The 18,952-nt window shown below is 41.5% G+C and overlaps 1 protein-coding gene across 2 annotated transcripts; it reads left to right on the top strand.

Annotated features, from left to right (window-relative positions):
* Window positions 1-209: 209 nt before the first annotated feature.
* Window positions 210-17,884, top strand: tpp2 (tripeptidyl peptidase 2). Of its 2 annotated transcripts, XM_028580219.1 has the most exons (29): window positions 210-461; window positions 2,706-2,834; window positions 2,935-3,030; window positions 3,951-4,055; window positions 4,180-4,304; window positions 4,425-4,588; window positions 4,775-4,929; window positions 5,036-5,112; window positions 5,191-5,318; window positions 5,732-5,980; window positions 6,094-6,209; window positions 6,333-6,504; window positions 6,623-6,780; window positions 6,886-6,962; window positions 7,076-7,182; window positions 7,765-7,919; window positions 8,100-8,216; window positions 8,307-8,407; window positions 8,549-8,645; window positions 8,750-8,887; window positions 9,032-9,276; window positions 10,236-10,314; window positions 12,013-12,051; window positions 12,578-12,735; window positions 12,854-12,950; window positions 13,109-13,239; window positions 15,329-15,581; window positions 15,993-16,112; window positions 16,303-17,884. In XM_028580219.1, exons 1-29 carry the CDS (start codon window positions 297-299, stop codon window positions 16,390-16,392), a joined length of 3,843 nt encoding a protein of 1,280 aa, XP_028436020.1. In that variant the 5' UTR covers window positions 210-296; the 3' UTR covers window positions 16,393-17,884. The 2 variants fall into 2 exon arrangements, with proteins under 2 accessions (XP_028436020.1, XP_028436029.1); XM_028580228.1 differs by lacking the exon at window positions 12,013-12,051.
* Window positions 17,885-18,952: the final 1,068 nt, after the last annotated feature.

Here is an 18,952-nt window from a genome sequence, read left to right as displayed (position 1 = left end):
AATTTCCACTGGGAACAGGCCCACTTTTTACTATCCCGTTTGTGTAGAAAAAGGGATTCAAATAGAAAACATTTACGCCCATGCATGTATGATCATCAAAAATAATGGGATACTATATAAGGGTAAAGTTAGCTCAAACATTAAGCGACATAATGTTAAAAGGCCTGCTGAATAAAGTTTCCAGTAGAGCGCTGTGGCTGGCCCTGCCCCTTTAACAGCTCTCCTCCCCGTCTCTCCCACCGTGGTGTTGCTCTCTTCCCCATTTCGTTGCTTTGTTTTCATTGTCGCTTCTGATCATGGCTGCTCATTCTACCGAAGAACCGTTCCCCTTTCACGGGCTGCTCCCCAAGAAAGAAACCGGCGCCGCGTCTTTTCTCACCAGGTTCCCCGAGCACGATGGCCGAGGAGTGCTCATCGCTATCCTTGACACCGGCGTGGATCCCGGGGCTCCCGGCATGCAGGTAAAGCTGACCGGCTGCCTCACGTTAGCTACGAGCTAACTGGTGCAAGCTAGCAAAGCTAAGGCCCGACTCATACAGTCACCCAACGGCAACTGCTAGCCAGATGGCTAGCACCGATTGATAAACACAACTATGACAATTAACTTCATAGCTTTTATGACAACCAAATCAACACAAAGCCATTGATAGCAAGCATTTCCTCCTTGTGTCGAATTGTGTTTCGGTGCTAGACTAGCTAACTTACAAGTAACTACTAACATTAGCAGTAACGTTGGCTAATTGGGCATACCTGCTAACCTGTTAGCCTGGCAGCTAACAGCATAATTCGTCCGCTTCAGCTTTCCTTCAAACTCCTCCGTGATTTTAATTTGTCCTGTCAGTGTGAATACGAGTTGGCTGTTGCGACCAGATTTGTAAGTAGCAAAAACAATCGATCGGTTAGATGTCGGTTAATGAGCCGTAACTACACGTTTACTGCAAAGTCACACTGGAGTCTAGCTTAGCTCACTAACGTTAAACAGTATTAGCTAGGTAAATTGATAAGCAACTGTCAATGTTCATACATATATGCCCATAGATAATCTGTAGCCAGACAGTTTGGTGTAGTCATGACTCAGACCTGAATTTCAATCGCCACATTTAGACCACTACAAAGTTATGGAAATATTTCCATATTTCCGCAAATGTGATGAAAAGATCCAGTATCTCGAAATAATGACTTAGTATCTCAAAATATTGAGCAACTTTCTCAAAATAATGAGATATAATAAAAATAGTTAATTACAGTATATTTGAGAAAATGTCTTATTTTGAGATTATATCATTATTTGATATACTAAGTCATTATTTTGAGATACACTCATTATTTGAGATACTATATCATTATTTGAGATAATTATTTTGAGAACGTTGCGTATTATTTTGATATACTATCATTATTTTAAAATACTAAGTCGTTATTTTGAGACATTAAGTCATTATTTAAAGATACTGACCCTACTATCACTTTGAGAATATCAGAGGTCGAAGAACTTGTGTCTCAGCAGGATTCGGAAAAACTTGTCCTTGCATTTAGTCAGTAGACTCGACTACTGCAACAGTGTTACAGGTCTCCCTAAAAAATGACAGCTGCAGCTGATTCAGAATGCTCCTGCTCAAGTCCTCAGTAAGACCAAGAAAGTGGATCACATCACTCCAGTTCTGAGGTCTTTACAGGTCTGGCTCCCTGTCTCTCAAAGAATTGATTTCAAAATGAACCTATTACTGTTGGTTTTTAAATCACTGAATGCTTTAGGGCCTAATACACTACCGGTCAAAAGTTTGGGGTCACTTAGAAATGTTCATTCCACTCCATTATAGACAGAATACCAGCTGAGATCAGTTGCATTGTTTTTTTTAACCAGGGCAGCAGTTTTCAGATTACATTACGTGCTTACATAATTGCAAAGGGGTTCTCCAACGTTTTCTCAGGTAGCTTTTTAAAATGTTATCAGATTAGTAAACAGAATGTGCCTTTGGAACATTGGATGAATGGTTGCTGATAATGGGCAATGTAGATATTGCATTAAAGATCAGCCACTTCTGTCTACAACAGTCGAGAACCCTTTTGCAATTATGTAAGCACATAATGTAATCTGAAAACTGCTGCCCTGGTTAAAAAAACAATGCAACTGATCTCAGGTGGTATTCTGTCTGGAAGGGAGATTTCTAAGTGACCCCAAACTTTTGACCGGTAGTGTACATTTTGGATATTTGCTACATTATTATGAACCATCCAGGCCTCTCAGGTCATCTGGGACAGGTCTGCTTTCTGGTCCCAGAGTCAGAACTAAACATGGAGAAACAGCGTTCAGTTCTTATGCACAATCTATCTGGATCAAACTCCCAGAAAACTGCAGGTTTGCTGCAACTCTCTTAAATCAAGGCTGAAGACTTTTCTGTTTGACAATCAATCAAGTAGGCTAATTGTTCATTTTGTACACTGCACTGTAATTTTTTTACTTGTATTTTATACCTCAGTCTATTTTAGCATGTTTTTATTTTATATTCTCTCTATTCGCAATGCTGTTGCAAGGCACTGGAAGTTTATTCACTATTCAGGATGGTTTGAACATGACTCAGATTTAAGTAAAAAATGTCCACAGCCCTCCCTCATCTGGATAAGTTACTATGTACTATGCATCCCTGTTAGTCTGAATTTCCTAATTGATTACTGATTGCTTTCTTCCATTAATGCTTCCTAAGGTCACAACTGAGGGAAAGCCAAAGATCGTCGACATCATCGATACAACAGGCAGCGGTGACGTGAACATGACCACAGTGGCAGAACCTAAAGATGGGACAATCACTGGCCTCTCTGGTAGAACACTTAAGGTCAGTAAAAACTGAATAACAGCTGCCACATAAGTATTATCTTAAATATTCATGTAATTTTCTTCATATTTGTCACACACTGTCTTTTTATGTCTTCCAGATCCCTCCTGCTTGGGTCAATCCATCAGGGAAGTATCGCATTGGAGTTAAAAATGGCTATGAGTTCTTCCCTAAGGCTCTCAAAGAAAGAATACAGGTAGGAGGACATATGACCGCTGTACTAGCTCTGTCATGGGTTTGATTTTTGCAACACTTTGGTTGTGCACTAGAGCTGTCATCTTCCTCTGTAATACCATTCGAATTTCATCTGTTCTTTTTTTAATAATCAAATGATATTCAAATATTTAATGCTCAAATGCAGCCTGTTATTAATATGTACTACATTACTCAGGATATTCATTGGCAATGCCACTATAAGCATGTGGTTGTTGTTCCACTAGAGGGACTTCCAAAGGGACGCACTTCATGGCGCATTGCATGCAACTTTGTTAACATTCATTTTCCACCACGAGCACACCGCAACAAACACAAATCAACAGAGAATGAAACCTTATCTAACAAGTGTATTGTAAAGGCTAACGGTGCTCGGTGGGTGGTGATGTTAAAGTCATGTTAAAACTATTTCCCACCCTTCATTCCCACTGTACTAACGTTACTCGGTACATAACGCTAACGTCAGCTCCGTGATCTTAAGACCTCACAAATGCCTTGTGTTTCTCACTCCCGCTAAGTTATTGTTCATCAGACGTGACGTGACAAAAGCATTTTGTTTTCACGTGCGGGGTAGGCCAAGGTGAGAAGAGGGAAATTAGCTAACGTTAGCCAACATTTATTGAAAAAAAAATATATAATAATACATATAGTATTGTTTTTTTGTTTGTTTTTGTTTTAACTATTTGAATTATATTCGACTTTCGGAATTCGTTCCAACAGCCCTGTTGTGCACAGATAGCCTCTCTCCATTGCATTGTTACTACTTAGTATAGATTTATGCCAGAGTAGTAAAACTGAGAATGTTTATTGTCAGAATCCCGTAGATCCAATGAATGAAAATATATTGGCTTGCCATCCTCTGTGGGTCTTTTTAAGATACCTTTTGTTGTTATTGTCTACTAGAAAGAGCGAAAGGAGAAGCTGTGGGACCCACCACACAGAGCAGCACTAGCTGAGGTCTCTCGCAAGACAGAAGAGTTTGAACTCTCTCACCCATCACCCTCACAGGTCAGACCTACAAACTGGAGTTCTTTGTGAACTCGTCAGTGTTGGCATGCAGTTGCAAGTCACAGTAATGTGGTGTTTCCTAATCTGGATTCTCTCTACTGTCACTCTCGCATGTATCCTCCAGATGGAGAAGTTGCAAAAAGAAGAGCTGCAGAGTCAGTCCGAGCTGTTGGCATCACTAGAAAAGAAGTACAGCGATCCTGGTCCTGTATATGACTGTGTGCTTTGGCACGACGGTGTCACATGGAGGCAAGCCATCCCAACTTTTTTCCTCTTAACACGTGTTTTTTTTCTTTTTTCATTTTGCCATCTACAACTGTTTACCCATGGTATATTTATCCTTCCCATTGTCTGTTACTGTCTCTCTAGGGCTGTAGTCGACACTTTAGAGAGTGGAGAGCTGTCCCAGTGCACTGTGCTGAGCTCCTACAGAGAAACACAAGAGTATGCCACGTTAGGAAATGCTGAGATGCTTAACTACTCTGTTAGTATTTATGATGAGGGAAACACACTCTGCATCGTCACCAGTGGAGGTGAGCTATCCCAAAGCATTCATCTCCTCTTAAAGGAAGCCTTCATATATTCAGTCCGTTAACACAAACATATATTCAGCCTAACAGCAGGTTATGGCAGGTTCACCAGTTAAGGCTGCATAATGTGTCGGAGTCCACCGTGTATTTTCCAGTCTAACTTGCTTGTGTGCTTTTTTTTTTTTAAAGGCGCTCATGGGACACACGTGGCAAGCATCGCGGCAGGTTACTTCCCAGAGGAACCCGAGCGCAATGGTGTAGCTCCCGGGGCCCAAATCCTGGCTCTGAAGATTGGAGACACCCGCCTCAGCACCATGGAAACAGGCACAGGACTCATCCGAGCGGTATATTGCCGAGACAAATATAGATCAGCAGTTTGCCTACCCTTTTCTTTCCTATTTTTTTTTCCCCACCCTTTAATTTTTTTTCTCTCTCTCTTGTCACTCAAAGATGATTGAAGTCATCAACTACAAGTGTGACCTGGTTAACTATAGCTATGGGGAAGCCACCCACTGGCCCAATTCGGGGTAAGTAATGCAACAGGAGGTGTGGATGTTTGTTTTGGGTTACACACGGTCACCGATTTATGTCAATTTCTCTTTCAGGAGGATTTGTGAGGTGATCACAGAGGCTGTGCAGAAGCACAATGTCATATTTGTTTCAAGTGCGGGAAACAACGGCCCGTGCCTCTCCACGGTCGGCTGCCCGGGGGGAACCACCAGCAGTGTCATAGGTACTCTCACTGATGACATGAGGATTGTTATTAAACCTCCAATCAGTTATTTATTAAGGTTTATTAATCAAGTCTACGCCCTCAGACTGAATGAAAAGCAAAAGAACAAAAATCATTTTAGTATGTTTGTACACACTGTTCTAACATTTACATTTTCTGGAAAACTGATGTATGTAGCCAAGATCACACTGGGTCATTAACAGACACGTGCTACAGTTGATATTGTAGCCTATTGCTGAATGAATAATTTAATTGTGTAAGTTCAGATGGCTGTATAGTTTATCTATTTTTATTATTATTCACAGCGGGACAGATATAAACCCAACAGCTTTAGGAATATTTGGTGGGTCATAGTGACATTAGTCGATCGATCGTTACACGTCTCCATAATTCCTGCTCCCTTCTCTTCTTAGGAGTTGGAGCATATGTGACTCCAGACATGATGGTAGCAGAGTATTCCCTGAGGGAGAAGCTGCCACCCAACCAGTACACCTGGTCATCCAGGGGCCCCAGTACAGACGGGGCCCTGGGTGTTAGCATCAGTGCGCCTGGCGGGGCTATTGCATCTGTACCCAACTGGACTCTTCGTGGTACCCAGCTGATGAACGGCACATCCATGTCATCCCCTAATGCCTGTGGTGGCATCGCACTAATCCTCTCAGGTGGGTCCAGTGTCACAGACTGATACTAGATGTGGGAATATATTACATGTATGGAAGTGGGCACAAATGCAAATCTGATGCTAGTTTTTTTTTTTTTGTGTGTGTGATAAAAGGATTGAAACAGAGCGGGATCCGTCCCTCTGTTCCTGCGGTGAGGAGAGCGCTGGAGCACACTGCTCTGAAGGTTGATGACATTGAGGTGTTTGCACAGGGCCATGGAATAATGCAGGTAACTCTTCTGTCTCTTGTAGCGGTTTTAGCATGTTCTTTCATTTTTATTGTGAGTATTTTTGCTATTTAGTTACATGTGTCTGTGTGTCATCCAGTAATCCACTCCCTTTCTTCCTCTCAGGTGGACAAGGCATTAGACTACCTCACTCAACACGCCTCTTTACCCACAAGCCACCTAGGTTTCTCGGTAACTGTGGGATCACAAAAAGGCATCTACCTCAGGGACCCAGCCCACATTCTTGCATCCTCGGATCACGGAGTAGGAATTGAACCCATCTTCCCGGAGAACACTGGTACTGTTCATACTTGGTAGCAGAATCCTCCCATCCCAAAGCCTTTTAGTTTAGTGTGGACAAGTGTTTTCATCTTTTACATCATCGGTCTTCTTCTATCATCATCGTCCCCCCACAGAAAACTCTGAGCGAATCTCCTTGCAGCTACACTTGGCGCTCACATGTGCCGCCCCGTGGGTCCAGTGCCCCTCCCATCTCGAGCTGATGAACCAGTGTCGTCATGTGAATGTCCGCGTTGATCCTGTGGGACTGAGAGAGGGAGTGCACTACACAGAGGTAGGGATAGGAAAGAGAGTAGGATGCAAAGACTTTGTTTCTGAGTCCATCAGTGTTAATGTGGTCACTTTGAACGCATGCCCTTTTTTTTTGTTTTGTTTTTAGGTGTGTGGCTATGATACAGCAGCACTTAGCTGTGGCCCCCTGTTCAGAGTCCCAATCACGGTTATAATCCCCACCAAGTAAGTTCCTATATCATTTCAGTATTTTATTTTTTGTGTCTTTCTTCTAGCAAGAGTTTTGTGTGTGTCTGACCGCTCTCTTTCTTTCTTTCTTTCTTTCTTTCATCTGACAGAGTGACAGATAGTCGTAACCACGAGGTGAGTTTCACAGACGTCCACTTCAGACCAGGCCAGATCAGACGCCACTTCATCACTGTTCCTCAGGGAGCCTCCTGGGCAGGTCAGTGGCATTTTGTGCTGTTTTGATTCATTAAGTAATAATATGATACATTACAGTACAGCGTGTTCCTCCATTTCTGTTTGATCTAACATTCAGTTTTAGTAAAGTATATTATTATATAGTTTAAAGCCTTACTTATTTGCTAAGTGGTTTCTCCGGAGGGCTCAACGCTTACCCGTACCTGTTCTTCAGAACCAATTTTTGCACCTTATTTCTTGCATTTAAAAAGATTTATGTGCTGCGTCCCTCTGTGTCTGCGTGGGTTGTTCCTCCCACGCTCCTCCTGCCTTGGTGACTGAGAGTCAAGCTGTCACATTAGATTTGTTGTTGATAACGAGTGTGATTATATAGCATGGGGGAACATTTTTAAATCCATCCTAATTGTCAAATAACCCACAAGTCAGTAGTAAGAGATGTCACTTGAAATTACTTTGTTTTTTTTCTAAGTAGAGATAGATGTGCATAATCAAAATGTGGCTTTTAATGTTTAAATCTTTTTCCTCTTCTTGTCATCATCTACATTCTCTCTTTTCCTCCTTCTGCTGTCTCTCACTTCTCTGTCCCCGTCTCTCTCTCCTGCAGAGATCACACTGACCTCTCATTCGGGTGATGTGTCATCAAAGTTTGTTCTCCACGCGGTGCACCTGGTCAAACAGAAGGCATACAGAGCTAATGAATTCTACAAGTTCTCCTCACTGTTGGAAAGAGGCTCACTAACCGAGGCTTTCCCTGTGCTGGTATGTATATTTCATGTATAATGTACGCTTATTTGACTGGGATTTTGTGTAAATCTGTGTATGTATCAGAGTCCCAAGTCCCTGGAATGGAAGTCCCTTCGTTTCGTAGATGCATACATCTAAAAATGACATAACGGTGGACTCATTTCTGCATGTTTTGTTTTTTTGTCTCCTCTCCAGTCAGGAAGGATAGTAGAGCTGTGCATTGCCCGCTGGTGGGCGAGCCTGGGTGACGTGACCGTGGACTACAGCATCTCGTTCCACGGACTCAACACTTCCCCTTCACCCCTGCACATAGTAAGAAGAGAATGGACTTACAGATTAGCAACACTGGCAAGTAAGCTACAACCCAGACCCGTTTTGTAACTCATACTTGTCTCTGCCCAGCATGCCTCAGAGGGAGTGACGAGTTTTGATGTGTCGTCGCCTCTGAGATACGAGGAGGTGTCCCCCACTATCACCCTCAAGTCTTGGGTTCAGCCTCTCAGGTAACTATTCACACACACACACACACACACACACACACACACACACACACACACACACACACACACACACACACACACACACAGACAGTATAGTATACAGTGCAGTTCATTGTTTCATCCTTCTTGATGTTGTTGTTCTAGGCCGTTAAATTCAAAGATAAAAGCCCTGGGACTGAGGGATGTTCTGCCTAACAACAGACAAATCTACGAGATTGTGCTCACCTATAGCTTTCACCAGGTACCGCCAACACCATCAGCACTTTCTATGATACATTTTTCTTTGTTTAGTTTGTTTTCTGTGTGTATAACCCTTTTTTTTTTTTTTTCTCTCTCTGTCCTCAGCCTAAGAGTGGAGAGGTCACCCCCAGCTGTCCCATGCTGTGTGAGCTGCTCTATGAGTCTGAGTTTGACAGTCAGCTCTGGATGCTGTTTGATCAGAACAAGAGACTACTGGGCTCAGGGGATGCCTACCCACACCAGGTATGCTTAGCCACGTTACATGTTCACTCATATCTGTAGCTCTCTAGATTTTTCAGAAGGTAGGATTGTGGATAAGAATGATAAGTTCCTGGTGTGCACGCCTTGAGCTAACGCATCCCCCCTCTGTCTTTTTCACTTCTGCAGTATTCTCTGAAGCTGGAAAAGGGGGACTACACCGTGCGTCTGCAGGTCCGCCACGAGCAGTCCAGTGAGCTGGAGCGCCTTAAGGACCTACCGTTTGTGGTTTCTCACCGTCTGTCCACCACACTCAGTCTAGATGTCTACGAGTCCCACCGTGCTGCCCTCATGGCCAAGAAGAAAGCAAACTCTGTCACCTTGTGCCCAGGCGCCACACAGCCCTTCTACGTCACAGCCCTGCCCGACGACAAGTGAGTCCATTTGGCGGGGGACTTTTCATTTGTATTGTATGATCTTATAGAAGGAACTTTATTTTAAAGAACCTATCTATATTTTAAAGAGGCTAACTTTCTTAAGAATCAGTCCGCTGAACTTGAGTGGTGCACAGAACAGCAGAGACCTTTACAGAAATAATTTACTCCCAGGACATATTCGCAGTCCTCCATGACACCAAAGCACTGAGATAGAAGCAGCTGTGACTGTCAGTGCCCGATGTGAGTCGAGTGCAGATGTGAGTCGCGCAAGCTCAGATTTAAACGGTTTACGGCATAACATGTCTTACTGAAATTTGTGAAATCCATAAAATAATAAACGTTTCTCTTTACATACAATAACAGAAGATGGTAATCATTTCAAAAACGTTTTAGCTATCAATGATTGTTAGATTGCTAATGTTAGCTCAAAACGCCATTCAGGTGACAACCTTTGTTGTGTTTGAATGCTAACTTGTAGCCAGCAGCAACAGAAGATGGTAATCATTTCAAAAACGTTTTAGCTATGATTGTTTGATTGCTAACGTCAGCTCATAGACTGTGCGTTAACTAAAAAAAAAAAAAAAAAAAAAAGCCATTCGCATCTTGGAGGCTACTTGTCGCAAAGTGAGGCATGCGCAACTCAAATTTGCACTCGACTCACATCGGGCAGTGACGGTGACAACTGTAGATTAGGGGTGGGAATCACCAGAAGCCCCGCAATACAATATTATCACAATACTTGTGTCATGATACGATATTATTGCGATTTTCAACATATTGCAATATTCTGCAATGTATTGCATTCATTTCCTGATTTCTTTCTTTGATGCTGCCATCAGTATTCATTATATTATTATTGTGATCTAATTTAGTTTAATGTCCTTGTCTTTGTTCTCCCTATTACTTTCTCCCTTTGTTTCTCCCATTTTTTTTTTTTTTTTTTTTTTTATTTTCAGGATCCCAAAGGGCACGAGTCCAGGATGCTATCTTTCAGGCTCTCTGGTTGTCCCCAAGAGCGAGTATGGCAAGAAAGCAGTGAGTGGACATATTTGTTGTTACCCTCGATCCTCCTTGTCTCCTGCTTAGCTTAACTTTCTCCGGCTAACCTCAATCAGGCTAAACTAATCATTTATTTCTCATCCAGCTAATTTGGTTCTATGAAAGCATTTTTAGGATTGATTTGTAAATCCTGGATGAAGTTATCTTGGGTAACGGTGCACTCTAATTTGGAAATAAAGGCAAATTTAGTGGAGATGTGAAACCATGAGCAGCATTCATATGATGAGTGCTGACCATGTGATTGTGGTATGAGGTAGGTGTGTTGAGAACCGTCCCAACATGCACTGAGGCAATGGATTCATTCATAATCTAATTTTATGTGTTTCTGCATTGTTACTGTTGTCTTTTTGTTCTACATTATGCTGCACAATGTTTCCACTGTTTCCAAACTTCTATCACTGTCAAACCGTTCAAACATTACTACTTTCTATTGAGCCCACTCAGAGGTGCGTGTACAGAAAAAAACCAAAATTGGTTTAAGTCAAATATTTCTTTAAATAATGTTATATTCACTTTGAATTGTGATTGCTTTGATTTCTGGAGCTTATTCTCACTATCTCCATGGGCTGCAGGCGCTCCTCTATTGGAGTTTTTCCATTACATGGTACCTGCTCTACTCGCCTCGACTCGGCGCACTGTGCGTTCCTTTTCCATTGCAGATTTTAGTACCGCCTCAGCGTGGCTGGTCGTCATAGGGACTGCCGGGGGCGTGGCTTGGTAGCGTTGCATTTCTCCCGACTCATTTCCTGGTTCTCCTTCTCCGTAAACAACATGAAATCAAAGAGAGAGTTAACTTTTCCTGCTCCAGGTTTCCCACCGTGGTCAGAAAGACCAGGGGAGACACTTTGTTTCTCTCACTATATGACTCTAGAGTCACTACTCGCTGCGGAGCTAATCGCCGGCACTCTCGCTTCTCCCTCGCTCACCAGCCACACACACACACACACACACACACACACACACACACACACACACACACACAGCAACTCGACACACACACCAGCGCACAAGTATAACCATCACGCCACTTGTATGCTACCACCTGTTAGCAGGTACCAGGGACTTTTTTTCGTAATGGAAAACCAAAAAAGGCGAGTAGAGGCGAGGCGAGTAGGTACCATGTAATGGAAAAGCGCCATATATGTCATCTCACATGTGTCATGTTTGTCTTTGGCTGAACTTGCCTGACTCCGTGGCTCCAATGCAAAGATGTTCCTGTCAAACTTAAGCACCCATTTACAAATTTTTTTTACTATATTGTTTCACATTGCATTGCTGAAGATCTGTTTGTTTGTCTCGCACACGCAAGAATTGTTTGTATCTTCAAGTCAAAGATTCACTGTGAAGCCACATCCTATTGATTTCCTGTAGCTTTCAGTTCTGAGTGAAGATGCAGTGCTTAACCCTTGTGGCAGAAGTAGGAAAAACTCGTCGATCAGATTTGTTAGATGTGAGCACAAGATAGAAATCGGAGCTTGTCAGCAACAAGGATTACACCACTGTTTACCACTGTAGCAATTATTGAAGTGAGACAGGTAGGTGGATTAGACTGAGTCTCTGAGCGAGGATGAAAGATAATAATAAAAAAAAAAAAAAAACATGAAGAAAGAGAGAATCCTTTTTGGTTTTTGTTTGTGTTGTCTCTTCCTCACTGTGTGTTATTCTGACCACCAGGGGCAGGCCTCTGCAAAACGACAAGGGAAGTTTAAAAAGGTACTGGATGAGCTAGAAACACTGTACAACAGAGCGTCCACTGCTCTCCTGCCACTAGGAATTGGCTTCTTCCTTACCTTAAGATGGGATTTGTTATATCTTCATTAATTATGTCAAAGCATGCCATTATTGCTGTATTGAAATATGCAATAGGCTAGCCATAATATGTATTTATTTTGATATAGAGTAGTTAAAGTGTTCCGTGGTCAGTAAAAATTGCCTATATATATATATATATATATATATATATATATATATATATATATATATATATATATATATATCTCTGAATTTCAACATCAATTGATAATGAGCACTGTTTCAAGCTTTTATAACTGGGTATTAAAAAGCATTTTTCTTAACTGATTTAAAAAGGGATAACCAGAAGGAGTCAAAGGACATGGCATTGTTAGGAAGAGGGGGAGAATTTGGGATTCTGATTCAGAGTAGTGAAAGAGGTCATGGGTTTTTATTGAACGTGTCAGTTATTTTTTTGACTAAACTATTTTTTTGTGTGTTCATACAGGATATTGTTCCAGTCGTCTACCACTTAATTCCTGCTCCCAACAAAACAAAAAATGGAGGGAAGGAGAAGGACAAGGACAAGGAAGGAGACAAAGAGAAAGACGTGAAGGAGGAGTTTGCCGAAGCTATGAGAGACCTAAAGATTCAGTGGATGACAAAGTGTGCACAGTAGCTCTTCTGCTTTGTTCAGCAACACATTACTTGTTGTTCCTTTTTTTTTTTTTTTTTTTTTTTCTTCTCATTTAACCACGTGTCATGTTGTCTTTTTGCCGTTCAGGTTAGACTCCAGCTCCATCTATGATGAACTGAGGGAGAGCTACGCCGATTACCTCCCACTGCATGTGCAAAGACTGCACCAGCTGGACTCCGAAAAGGTAACGGTACACACCAGCAAGAGAAAAGGGGTAATGGAGGAAGCTTGAACGGAATTCAATCCCAGGAGCATTTCATTATTTTTCTACCACAAGTTGGATTCTAAACTACGCAATTATCTCTGTTCACAGTCATTTCTCCTCCTCCTGTTTGTGTTCAGGAGCGTGTAAAACGTCTGAGGGAGGTGGAAACGGCCGCCGACATCGTCATCTCCCACATCGACCAGACGGCCCTGGCTGTTTACCTCACGTTGAAGACAGACCCTCGGCCTGATGCCGCATCTATCAAGACGTATGTCTCCACGCACACGCACATTAGTATTAATAGTAGAAATATGAACATCTTTAGAATCCTTCATCAACTCAAACTCAGTTGGTGGTAGCAGGGGGAAACAGCAGGAGAATAGTGGGTTAACCACACAAAAAGTGAATTACAGCACCCCATGAAAAAATAAATTGTTGAATGTATCGAACATTACAGACTTGTGATATTTACCAATATTACAATATACAGTTAGATTTTTCCTAAACAAGCATATAACATGAACTGATAGATACAGTAGCAGGAACTTGTTCAGCTGAGGTGGTAAGCCTACACAACAACTGCACTCAATAAAGCGCCACTGTGTAGCTTTTGAAAAAGGAAAGAACACATTCTTTGTCTCTCAGAGGAAAAGTTGAATTCATAATTAATAAACACACACTAAGCACTATGCACCATACATTAAAAACAAAACAAAGTCAGGATAACACAATAAAGCCCTGTGGCTTATTTCCATTGTGGTCCCTTGGAGCGGGGGGGGGTGAGCAAGTGGCAGCAGATCAAGCGTCTATCATCACAAACCATACATATATTAAATAGATCCATTAAGACAATACGGTAATAAATCCTCATACTACGATTGGCATGGTAGGGCTGTTGGAACAAATGCCAAAATTTGAATATAAATCGAATAGTAAAAAAATCTATACTATTAAAATGCTGAAATTACTATTCGAATGTGACTTTTTTTTTTATAAATGTGTTGGCTAACGTTAGCTAATCTCCCTCTTCTCGCCTTGGCCTACCTGCGTGTGTCACGTCTTATGAAAAATAACTTGGCGGGAGTGAGAAACACAATGCATTGTGAGGTCTAAGATACCGTTAGTACAACATTATGGAGCTAACGTTACGTACTGAGTAACATTAGTACACGGGGAGTGACAGGCTGCGGCTGGAAATTGTAAGGACGGGAAATAGTTTTATCGTGACTTTAAAATCGACTTCCATCAAGCCAAAGTGCTTATGTTAACATAAGTTAGCTTGTTCTTGTTTTCTAACTTCGTCGCAGTTAAGGTACTAAAGGTAATGTTAGCTGTCAATTAGCTTCTACTTCATATATTACCTTCTAATAGCTGTATTCTCAGTAACAATCTGCAAGAAACAGGTTGCTTATAAATCACTAAAACAGTAGTGACCGCACCGTTTGGCTTAGTTATTAATGCCGTTAGCATTGTTTGTTACTTACCTAGCTAACTAGTTTATGACAAAACGTTTCAGCTGTGCTTTCTAACACAATGTCATTGTGCTAACCGAGCAACATTAGCCTTCACAACAGAGCCGCTTCACTACACTTGTTGATAATTTTTCATTACAGAGTTCTCTGATTTGTGTTTGTCGCTGTGTGAGTGGTGGAAAATGAATGTAAACAAAGTTGCGTGCAGGTCCCCTCAAGGCCAGGCTAATGTTGGAAGCCCCTCTAGTGGACAGAATGTATAACAACAACCATATGCTTGTAAAGCCATCGACAATGCATAAGCCTGAGTAGTGTAGTACATATTATTTTACAGGCTGCAATTGAGCATTAAATATTCAATTATTATTTGAAAAAACTTGTAATATATATCGCCGTGTAACTGACATTAGTGAGTTAGTTTACTGACTGTGTGACTCCTATTTTTGCTACTGTTGCACTACAAAAGTGACATAGTCTGGCTTTAAAGCTTGAGTGTTTTTTTAATAAAAATAAACGTCTGTTACATTCAAGCCATTGCCAAATGAGTTGATTACAAAGCCATTTTTTAAATATTTATATAAGCAGCTTTTTTAATCCTCCGTGTCCTCCTTTGTCACAAGCAACTGCGTCATTACTTTGAATTCCTCATGGGGGAGACAGAAACTACGCACTAGAGTGCTGTGTGAAATAGTGCCTGTGCTCTTTTTCCCTAAAGCTTCACTTTTAATTTCATAAAAGTGTATGGATTTATTTAGGTCAGCCGACATGGTCTTTGTTTCAGGTAGAGGTGGCCCACCTCTGCTGTTAAACACCGTGGGGAAACCCTGAGTAGATTATCCCAACAACCTTGAGGCCTTAATTCTGTCTTTAACGTCTGTGTTTCAGTGACATGGAGAAGCAGAAGTCGTCTCTGCTGGACGCTCTGTGCAGGAAGGGTTGCAGTCTGGCCGACCAACTCCTGCTGCCCCCGGCGCCGCAGGATGGCGCCGCTGCTGTCTCCGCAGGACAAGCAGCGGCAGAAGAGCAGGTTGGGGAACAAGTGGCCAGCAGTTCTGACGACACCATGCACAGCGTGGTTCAAGCACTGACTGATACGTTTTGGGAGGTGCAGAAGTGGGCAGAGCTAACTGACTCCAAGGTAAGCAAAACGTTTAAAAAACAAATAATAATTAAGGAAAGGCCAAAGTTGTTCCATTGTAATGGACAGCTGGCAATATTCTATTTTTTTTTTTCTTTTGGTCAACAAATCCCATGAAAAGATCGAACACAAAATGAAGAATGTCACCGGACTTCTCATTTGTTCTCATCCCCTTACCTGTGATTTTGTTTCCTCAGTTTTCTAGCATTGTATAATCAGTCATAAGGACCACGCTATCTGAAGTAACCTAAAAACACCTAAAACAATGTGCTGTCCTGTGGTTTCTCCCCTGAAAAGAAAATGTGAATTTGGGTGGATGTACTATATGTCCCTATAAAGCTCACTACTTTGTTTTAATTCAATAAATGTTAAGCTAATATATTTTCTTTGTCTTCTGTCCTTTCGGCTCAGGTGTTGATGTTTTCATACAAACACGCTCTTGTGAACAAGATGTACGGCCGAGCCTTAAAGTACGCTTCGAAGATGGTGGAGGAGAAGCCCAGCAAAGACAACATGAAGAACTGCATCCAGGTATGAGAGCAGTGACGGCTGATATCGGTTCAACATAAATAAGATGTATACTAGATATGTTTGGCTGCATACTCTCCAAGTAGAGTAGTAGAATATTTAAAAAAAAATTATTGTAATTGAACAAATGCTAGCTTGATGTCTGCCCTGCTCCCTTGGAATAACTTCCGTTTTTTTATTCTTTATTTTGCAGCTTATGCGACACCTCCGATGGATACACTGCGCCACCTTCAGTGAGAACTGGCTACCGGTCATGTACCCCGCAGATTACACTCTCTTCTAGGCACAGACACACATGCATGCATGAGCAGCATGGCCATACATGGTCCATTACATGATACCTTTTGATATCATGTCCCTCAGGGTCACACATGGTCTATGCATCTCGGTTTTCAAATTTAGAAGTAGGTGGACACCAAAATGAAGGATAACGCTGTGTAAATGGTTCGCGGCACTCAACACTTTATAAGGCAAAAAGGGATCACGTTTGTCTTTTTAAATGTCTTGTGGAACACTATAGCTCTGCAGACCACGTGGCCCGACAGATAATTTGAATGCCACCAACAGAAAAACAACAAATAATTCAGTTTAAATTTATAAAATGCTCCAAACTATTGCCAAGGCTTGTTAATACTGTAGCTCGGTGCTTTCTTAGTTGGGTGTTGTCCTTTTACTTTGGTGTCATCTACACATTTGGAGGCTTTCACATCCCCACTCATCCTCAGCTGTCTGGACTCCATATCACATAGCTAACCTCATTCTCTCGTGTAAATATTGTGTAAAAGGGACAGTGTGGAGACCAGGGATGCATCCCAAGTCTTTTAAAGAGAAATAAACTGACTCCATCTACTCGCTTATCGAAAGAATCGACAGCAGAAAAACTCCCAACTGGCTGTTTGATAATGCTTCAATGAGAAGACAGGAGGACTTGCTTCTGCACGATGTTCGGACATACGAGGGGCACTCAGTCTGCCTGATCCCTGGGTTAAAAGGGAGACCCAACTTGATATCTTTTCTTTCTTTGTTTTTTGATTGTTCCAGCCAGGCCGGGTTGATAAAGTTAACATTATTAGTCTTGTCTGTCTTTTTAGGCTCCGACACGTGTACACAGAACACAAAACAATATTGAGGTGCCTTTCTACATGTACCTTACCTTTTTTTTTTTTTTTTTTTTTTTTTTTTTTTAATGATGGGATAAAAACCAATGCAAGGCTGCAGAATCAGTAGCGTCAGTCAACACTCAGCTGCTTGCAATCATTTCACCCATCAGCCTTTTGGTGTCAAATGTGGTTATAAAGCTCATATCTGCAGTTTGATGTGTCCGTGCACTGTATGCAGGATCGTCAGTGATTTGTCAGCTAATAGGAAGCCACAAACACATTTTCTGGGCTTTTGCTTACCTGTTGGCCACTCATTTTATACTGCAGTTACCTGAGCAGCACATTTGACAAACTTCATCTTTAAAGACCTCACTAATGTTATGGATGCAGTTGTGGGCAGCGGGAGGATGTTTAGATTTCATTGTGAAATGTTCACGCAGTATTAGACGTGTCTCCGCAGCATTCAGAATGTTGCATTTGTACACAGTGTCATAAGTAATGTACATACACACGTAACATAAAAAAGATATTAAAATGCAATAGGTATATAATACAAATATTATTCAAATTGATGTATTTTGCGTATATGCATGTCTTCTAGGATGTAAGGAAAAACAAGTTTTATTTGAAAGTAGATTTTAGTTCATTTCAATTGTGTGTGTGTGTGTGTGTGTGTGTGTGTGTGTGTGTGTGTGTGTGTGTGTGTGTGTGTGTGTGTGTGTGTGTGTGTGTGTGTGTGTGTGTGTGTGTGTGTGTGTGTGTGTGTGTGTGTGTGTGTGTGTGTGTGTGTGTGTGTGTGTGTGTGTGTGTGTGTGTGTGTGTGTGTGTGTGTGTGTGTGTGTGTGTGTGTGTGTGTGTGTGTGTGTGTGTGTGTGTGTGTGTGAAATGATAGCCAACTAGAGAGTTAAGCATGAAGTGTGTTTTTCTTTGTATTCAGAAACTTTTACTTTAAAGGACCATGCCAGTGGGTTTTGTATGTTTTTATCTGAGTTACTGCAAATAGCGTTACATAACGGCTAACCATTTTGCATCCTATTTTATATTTTTTAATGGGTTTGTTTAGGCATCTGTTTATTTTCAATATATTAGGTGACTTTTGAAACCCAATGGTGAACACCAAGTCTGCATTAAAAGCCCTTAAAACCAAATTTCTCAATCATCTTTTTCCTCTGGACGATGGGGGTTCCAGATAAACACACCATTTTCTGGCAAAGTCAGAACGGTTTTCATTATGTCACAGGGGATTTCTGTTTGTGCCGTCTCACTGGGTCGAGGTGGTACGGCCATATTTCTGAGCACCAATCACGATTTAGCAATAAAAATGAGATGACAGTTTTGGGGTTGTATGTTTATGTTGCCTCTCACACCCACAAAGTCCTGATGAAGCAGGTTAGCTGAATTGTTGAATGTTAAAACTCGTAGCAAATGTTGATGCTTAGCAATGCAGTGTAATTGCGCACACATTTATTTGAAAATACTTCAATGCTTTTCTCTGCATATATAATCCAACTTTTACAAAAATGAATGCAGACTTGATGTTCATTTTGAATTCTACAACTTGAAAGAGTACGCCACCAATTTAGTATTTCACTCCTGTAACATTGCAGCTTTCATAATGGACAGTTTAAAAAAGGAGCCCTGTGGAGCCATAAAAGGCTTTATACAACTTCGATTTCCAAATATCTAATCCAAATTTATTTATAATGCATGTTTATAATGTAGCTAGTAGTTCCCCTTTTCAGC

The sequence above is a fragment of the Perca flavescens genome, chromosome 1 (assembly GCF_004354835.1).
Source record: "Perca flavescens isolate YP-PL-M2 chromosome 1, PFLA_1.0, whole genome shotgun sequence".
Classification (NCBI taxonomy): Eukaryota; Metazoa; Chordata; class Actinopteri; order Perciformes; family Percidae; genus Perca; species Perca flavescens.
This window is presented reverse-complemented; position numbering and strand designations above follow the sequence as displayed.